At 36.3% G+C, this 8,077-nt stretch overlaps 1 protein-coding gene across 4 annotated transcripts in view; it reads right to left on the bottom strand.

The window, feature by feature from the left end:
- SH3BP2 (SH3 domain binding protein 2) overlaps positions 1–8,077 on the bottom strand; it is a 128,029-nt gene that overhangs the window by 42,054 nt on the left and 77,898 nt on the right. For all 4 annotated transcript variants that reach the window (XM_044062901.1, XM_044062902.1, XM_044062903.1 and 1 more), the window contains exons 6-7: positions 2,760–2,848; positions 1,250–1,288 (exon numbers count right to left, since the gene is read on the bottom strand). In XM_044062901.1, coding sequence (XP_043918836.1) covers positions 1,250–1,288; positions 2,760–2,848 — 128 coding nt within the window. The remainder of the gene's footprint in view (positions 1–1,249; positions 1,289–2,759; positions 2,849–8,077) is intronic.

Below are 8,077 nucleotides of genomic sequence, written 5' to 3'. Positions count from 1 at the left end.
CTAGGTTCATGGATTAGGGAACTCCTTAATCCACACTAGTTAAATAATAAGCCTAGGTTCACTTTGAGTCTATATTATAAGACCGAAAGTTGAAAATCTCGAACGCTGTAAATGTTGAAAATGCCGGACCTCGAAGAGCTTTTTGTGAGATTGCAGTGCAATGAAGATTGGAATATTTGCTCTTTCCTCACTGTAGTGCAATCTCGGAATTGGTACATATGTTTAGTGGGGGTTTGGGGGGGGCGCAGCCCCCCCACAATAACAAGTTCGAGGTCCAGCATTTTTGACATTTACAGCATTTACGATTTTTCAAGTTTTGGCCTTATAATATAGACCCGTTCACTTTATGTTACTTTTTGATGAAATTTGACTGAAACTTTACAATGAAAGAAAGAGCTCAAAATGTGATTTAAATGAGTAAAGGATTGACCAAAACACTAAGAATAGCATAGTGTCTATGTTCTTTACAAAATGGTGAAAGTTTCTTAAGTTTTTAAATAGTTGTTTATACTTTTGCACTAGTGGCATTACGATATATATATACATATATATATATATATATATATATATATATATATACATACATACATATATATATATATATATATATATATATATACATATATATATATATATATATATATATATAAAATAGATAGATACAGATATATAGATATATATTTATATCTATATGTCTGTAACTATATATATATATATATATATATATATATATATATATATATATATATATATATGGGTCTATGTCATAAGACTGAAATCTCAAAAGACTGAAATGCAAAATATCAAAAATTCAAAATCTTAAAAATGAGAATTTGCCCTTTCTCCACAGTTATGTGACCTCAAGAGCTGGTATATATAATTAGCAGGTGGTGTAGTGGGCATGGGGGTTGCTCCTTCATTAAATATGTTTTCAACACTTTGGGTTTTTCATATTTTGGGTTTCAGTTTTTTGAGATTTCAACCTTTACAAAGCTTCTCTTATAATTCCTCAATCCATCCCCCAGTACCACTGTCATGCTTGATTATTTTAAGGAAGATGGCAGTAAGGGGAATTACAAGCAGTTGCAAAGAATTATTCATCTTTGTGGATCCAGGATGCTGGGTATTCTTCAAAGATTATATGGTAAACAACAGTAGATGGTAGAAGTGGGACAATATATAGACAATTCAATAATGCCTACACAGTTTAAAATACACTGAAGGTCTAAGTTTTGAAAAGGATGCTCACCATCATCATTGCTGTCAGGTTCTTCATAGTCACTCTCATCTTCAAAACAGACATATAGAAAAGGTTAGTTAGCTGCTGAAAAATACATTTTTTATAAATAATGCAGTATGCTGAATCCTATGACAAAAACTTAGATAAATGGAATTTTGAGTGCTGGAGAAAGTTCTAAATGGAATCTTAGTCTCATCTGTTAGAAAAACATCCAGCTAGCACCTTCCTGACTTGACTAGATTTACTGGTGTGTCATTTGGTATTGTACATTCTGTATCTATTGCTTTTCTCAAAACATTGATTTGAATGCTTCTGCCCTGCTTTGTGAGTTGCACCATCCTTCTTTATATTCACCAGTTTCCCTGTCATCCTCCATATTAGCCTGACCTGCTCTAGAAAATGCTGCATTATTTTATTTTATTTTATTTTCCATTGTTCTGTTTTAATTAACCCTACTGTACTCTAACCCAGATGTGTTCCAGCTGCCTCATTTTTACTCTAGAAACCCTTCCTATGTTGTAAGTTACCCTGCTGCAGGGTAGGCAACCTAAACATATTCTGTAAACCCAAACTCCATTATATGAACCTCTAGTCTACTCTGTTCTTGACAGTGCTGTTATATACTAACTAATCTTAAATGACTCTGTGTAGCCTTATTTTGCGTAACTCTAGATAACCGTGTAATTCTACTGTACTATAGGTATTATTACTCTAATCAATATACCTTGACTCTACTTTTAATATCACCGTTGTTCTCTAGGCATCTATATTTTACTCTGGTTTCCACCATCCTACTGTTGACATTCGTTATTAACTCTAGATAACACTAATAGGTTCATAGGTATGTACTGGGCTAGCTTCCCTTGTGGGCCATTTTAAGCTTAGCCAGCTTCCTTTTTGATGCCTAAATTAACCTATCCCATTTGATATTTGATTAGTCTTACTCATCCAATGCAATGTCTTTTGGCTTCTCCTGTTGGTTAATAAGTATATATTGTAGGTTCATAAGTAAAATTATTAACTGGTTTTGGAATAGAACCGACAGCCTTCTGCACCAAAGGTGACTATGCTACCTGCTGAGCTACTGAGATTCCAAAACAAGCATAAAAACAGCAAAGGGAGTTGAACCCTGTATACTTGACTAAAAAAAAAAAACTCCGGCATTAACCCACTCTGCTAACTTGAGGCGCTCTGATCTTCAATATGTACTTTGTTCTGTACTAAGTGATCATTTTCTACTCTTAGTATCAGTGCTGCACTCTTAACAATCCTACTCTGCTATACTCCAGTTCTCCTATTCCATTCTAAGCAGTTATACTCTAGTTAAGGTATCCTTGGAATGGTGCAAGTGTCCATATTGTAGTCTGTTCTGTGAAACCTTGCTAATATCTAAATAACTCTACTCTATATAAGGAATCCCTGATATTCATGTTACTTTCTTCTAACGCAAAATATTAGAACATACTTTTAAATTCCATAATTGTGAGAAAAATGAGAAATAACAAACATGTATGCTGACCTTCACTGTCTGTTCCATGTGGAGAATATCGAATATCAATTGGTCGTTCTAGCGAACCGTAGAAACTGTCTGTGTCTGAGCTGCTGTCGCTGTATAGGAAAAAAGATGCAGGGTTACTTATCGAGTTGCATGGAAATTAAAGGTATTGCTATTCTTTGGAAATCTGTTACTGCTTGTCAGTTGCAGTACATTGCCAGCTAAGAAAATCATTCATACAAATGCCAACTTAAAATAAGTCCTTTAGTACTTCTCTGTAGTTGTTGTCTTGTCAGAACTAAAAGTTGCTGAAACTGAGCCATCTTTCTTACTGCTCAGCACCATGTCTGTTGTTTAATTACTCTTTGTTTGTGACTGGAACATAATACGGTAGTGCAAATGTGGCTACAGGTATCTACTACCTTCAGTCGGATGAGAACCCTGGATGTGAATTGGATACCTGAGGGAGAAGCAATTCAAACCTAAGGAACTACTTTTGTATACCAAGTGGGAGGGGAATTTAATATGTGTTTAATAAGCAGGCAAATAGATCTATTGAAGACCCTTTTTAGCCATAACCACCCTGGGCAGAAAAACAAAGGCAGATGCAGTATATGACAGTTCAGATTAGCCAATCAACTAACACGTTTTTGGGTAGTTAGAGGAAAACACTGTACCTAAAGAAACCTCAAGCACCCAGTAAAGTTGAACAACCTGAACATCATATGGTTGCATTTGCAGAATGCATCTATGATTGCTGAACAGTACTCTGAAGTTTTATTTGCACTTCTAGTCACAGAATATCCTTTTGTGTGATTTTGTGCCTTTTGGCTTGGGTCATACCTGAAATGGGTCTTTGGAGCAGTCAATTTGCCAAGTTAAAAAATAAACAAATGAATAAAAATAAGTAAAATGGTCCAAGCTTTTTCCTAGCATAAGGATCACCAAATCCAACCTTTGAACAAGAAAAAAAGAGAAAGGAAAAAAGAAAGACTCTTTGTAAATGAAACAAAGTCTGGGTTGTAACCATTGCTTTTATTTCTTTGATTATAAAGAATGTATAGCTTTTGAATAACTGTCAGTGGGGTGAGGTGCATAACTCAATATAACCATGTATTGCACAAAGCTACGATTGTAGGGCTTGTGCTAATCATTAAAGTAGTGCTTATTAAGCAGGTGGCTTAATTTAGCCTTTGGAAAGTCAGGCGTGTGTTTTACAAGATGTTAAAGTATTTCACCAGGGCCATGACAGAGCAGGAATTACAAGATATATTCTTCCTCCTTAAGTGATGAGCAATGTAAATTGTAACTCTTGCCTACATATTGCTTATGCAATATGGTAAAATAGAGACATAGGTTCCTATGTGTTTACTAGGCTAACGACCACAATGACCTTTTTAAGCTTAACCAGGCATCCCAAATCTCTCACAAGTTCTGATCTCCTTGATAACTGTAATAAGCATGAGCCTGGGAGATGAACCATTTACAGGTTACCTGTGTCCATTAGAGACATAGTTGCAAACCAGAGATGAATTTGCAGTTTCTCATCCAATTGTCCAAGTTGCAGGAATTTGTTTTCCATATGTCCTGCTGTTTCTTTCTGCAATGTGGAAGTTGAACCATTGTGAAACTATATGGTTACGTTAAGGCTAAGAGTACAACAGGCCCTTATAAAATGTTTATTTAACTTGCATACATTTCATAGTCTACAGATTCTACTCAACAACAGATGATTATCTCAATTCTTGGTGTATTTAGAAATTGCCAGGACCTTTTCTTATTTAACTAACTTAACAAATCTCCTGCATACTCTGTCTACCATACTATGGAGCACAAGGACAAAACATATGTACAGTTTAGAATAGCTGGTTCAGTCAACATGTTTTGGGATTTGGGAGGAAACTGGACTGTATATAGGATCCCATGCAGACCACAAATACATGCAGATCTGATTTACCTTCATTTGGTCGACTAACATGAATGTCAATATCCTTAAGGTAAACAACTCTGTGTCAAAAATGAAAATGTTGACTTCCAAGTACATGTGTGCTAAGGATGTTTCTCAGCACATACAAATATTAGTACAAGAAAATAAAACAAAAACAAAAAAAAAACATGAAGAAACACCCCCACCCCCTGCTAATTATATACACTAACTCTGAGATTGCACAGTCCCTGGGGATAGGGAATATTCCCCTACCCAGGTACTGTCAATCTCACACACCTGTTGGCTATCTGTGTAGTTGTCTAAATGTAGTTGATTAGACAGATGTCAACCAAACTTCCTGTCGACCAAACCAATGGAAATCACAGATCCATGCAGACAGCAATAAGAGGTCAGGATCAAACTCCACACCCTAAAGCTATAAACTGAAACCTTATCTACCAGATAATATTTAAAATCAAAGGGACTCATGCTCTTACAAAATGTTCCTATTTTGTTATAGAAAACAGTAATTATGTGAAGCTATGCTGTTTATGTTATCTCATTTTCACATGAAAATTATATTAAGCATGAAGACTGCTCTGTAACCTTTTGATAACCATGAGCAGGAGTGTGAGTTTTGAATCTGGAAATGGGGCAAGGTCTGAAACTCTCCTTTGTCTGTAACAAAAATCTGAGAAATGTGCTTTTAGCAAGCTTTACTGTCTTAATACAAATTCAGCCTACAACCTGTCTTTTGAATAATGGCAGATGTTAGTTTTAGGATTTATGACGTAACATCTGGGTGGCACAGTGGTGCAGAGGTTAGCATTGTTGCCTCATAGCAGGAGGTTCTCTGGTTCACTTCTCAGCTGGGGTGCCTTCTGTGCAGATTTTGCATGTCCTCCCTGTGTTCATGTGGTTTTCCTCCCACATTCCAAAGATGTGTCTGGAGCGTTTCTCCCCGGGCCTTCATTGAAAATGGGCTCTGTTCCAATCAGAGTTTCCTGGTAAACATATGTTAAATAAATCTGACTGGAAAAGGACACTTTTATCCATCTGCCCATTTCTGTGCCCACTTTGTGCAGTTAAGGATCATGGCACTCAGAGTTTATCATATTAAGTAAAGAGTACATGCCAGAAACTAGCCATTTGGAGGATATTCACATGTTCATACTTACATATATGATGACCACAGCATATCTTTGGAAAGTAGGAGAAAACTGAAGATCCTGGTGAGATCCCAAAGAAAACATGGAGAGAATATACAAACACCAAAAGAGGCACTCCAGTTGAAAATGAACCAAGGATCAGAGCACTCTGAAGCAGCAATTATAGTGATTGCATCACATACTACCCTGGCCATTGCTAATGATTGTTTTTTTTTATTCATGTGTCACATTGTCTACTATTAAATGAGCCTTAAATGAGCCTTTCATTATTTGGAATGCATTTGCTAGCCATGCTGAAGTTACACATGATGCTTTATTAGGTTTCTTGAGTAATACTTTAGCTGCAGTGTCTCAAACATGGCCATGAATTGATTAGAACAGCAAAACATCCCAATGAATGTTTGCAGTTATTTCAGTGACTTGGCTTTACTGTTTTTGTATGTCTAATTTGCATATACACTGAACATCACATAAGTGCAGTTTGTCTTTGCCTGTATATTTTATCAAAAAATTTACACAAAATTGAAGGCAGCAGAAAAGGCTATAGAGGGTAATTAAAAGATAAATATTTTTGCAGCTTATCATCCATACAATGACAGTCACCTAGATGGAGCCTACTACAGTTCTGGAGGATGAAACTAGAAGATTTTAGAATAATCCTCTGAATGGAGAAAGAAGAAATCCTGGCAGGACAACTCCAAAGCACAGTCTTGAAAGAAAGAGATCCTAACAAGACTCAGCACAAAAGTGAAAATGTAGAAGGAGCACTGACTGTGTTATAGGAATGTCATGCTATGGGATATAATGCTGTGTGAGTAGGCAAAGATTATAATTTTAAAAAGAGGCTTCTAATGTTGTATATGGGTTGTAGTGCTTTGCACAGACAAGGATCTACTAGAACATTAGATATGTTGAAGGCTTAGTAGCACTATCACTAAATTACTTTCATATAACATCAGTGTGTTTTTGACTGAAAATATTTAATGACTTTTCTTCTCCTTGTAGATGCAGAGTTTTCATGGAAGTGATATATCTCTGCAAGGAACCCAGCAACTTCATATCACAGAGTGGACAGTGTGATTAGAACACTATTCTTGAGACCAAACGCTCTCCAGTTTAGGGTGTTTAAGCAGACATTCAGAAAACTCTAAGGTAGCTTTTGACAGGTGTACTGCAGCCATTTGCATTTGTGCTTTCAGCAGTGGGATAAGGGTTCAGACTTCATTACTAGGTAAAACAGTAGAAGCCATCGTCTCTTTCCTTTAAACCAGTTTAAATTGGTAATAACATTGACTTACACAATGGCCAGCACTGCTGTCTCACATCTCTTTTTGGTTTCTGGATTGGGTGCCTACTGTGCAGAGTTTACACATCTTTTACCAACCATTTTTGATTCTCACCAGGACTCTGGTGCGCTTCTGTGTGCAAAAACATGTAGATATTAAAACTAGTGATGCTGAAATAACCCCTAGGTGTGTGTGTGCTGAAATTACCCCTAGATGTGTGTGGTGAATGTACGAGTGTGTGTGTATGTGTGTCCGGTAATGGAATGCACTGGAATCCCATCTGTGATATTTTGCTGTGTTATACATTTATACATCAGAAAACCTACATGCCAAAAGTATCTGTTTTCAGAAACTAGAAGCACTTTCTGACTGAGAGTCACACAGTATGCAAATAGAGACTGTAGGACTAAAACCCAAGGCTGAAAGATGAAGGTCATTAGCAGGTCATAGCCTTAATCCTCTGGGCAAACTGAGAGCGGAATTCATGTCTGACTGACCCAGAATCATAACATGGGCAATAAAAATGCGAAAATGAATAAACTTACTAATGTATCTTGTTGAGTTTAACAGTTATAAGTGCAGTTTATTCTTTGACCAACGCAAGTATCATCACACTTTGAAACAGTCTGTTTGCTCTTATATCTGCATTTTAATGGAGATGTCTGTTCACATATAATGTTGCTTCCCTTTTGAGATATTTGATACTAAGGTTTTCTAGGCAGTTAAACAAAATAAATGGTAATCACAGCATGTTTCAGTGCAAAAAATAAAAGCGTTCGCATACCTCTCAACTTTTTAGCACAAGAAATCTAGACAAAGCAAACAATGATGGAGGGGGCAAACACTCACAGATAGGGACAGATTTTAAATTTTGTTCTTACAAACTTTAGAATGTTGCTAGAATAACAGAATTTGGGTTAGTATGCATTTTTCTGAGGAATATGAAGACTGAAACTTTGA

This window comes from Protopterus annectens, chromosome 2.part1, assembly GCF_019279795.1.
Source record: "Protopterus annectens isolate FY-2018-M chromosome 2.part1, PAN1.0, whole genome shotgun sequence".
NCBI classification, from domain to species: Eukaryota; Metazoa; Chordata; order Ceratodontiformes; family Protopteridae; genus Protopterus; species Protopterus annectens.
The sequence above is the reverse complement of the archived record's forward strand: the minus strand, read 5'-3'. Positions and strand labels throughout refer to the sequence as shown.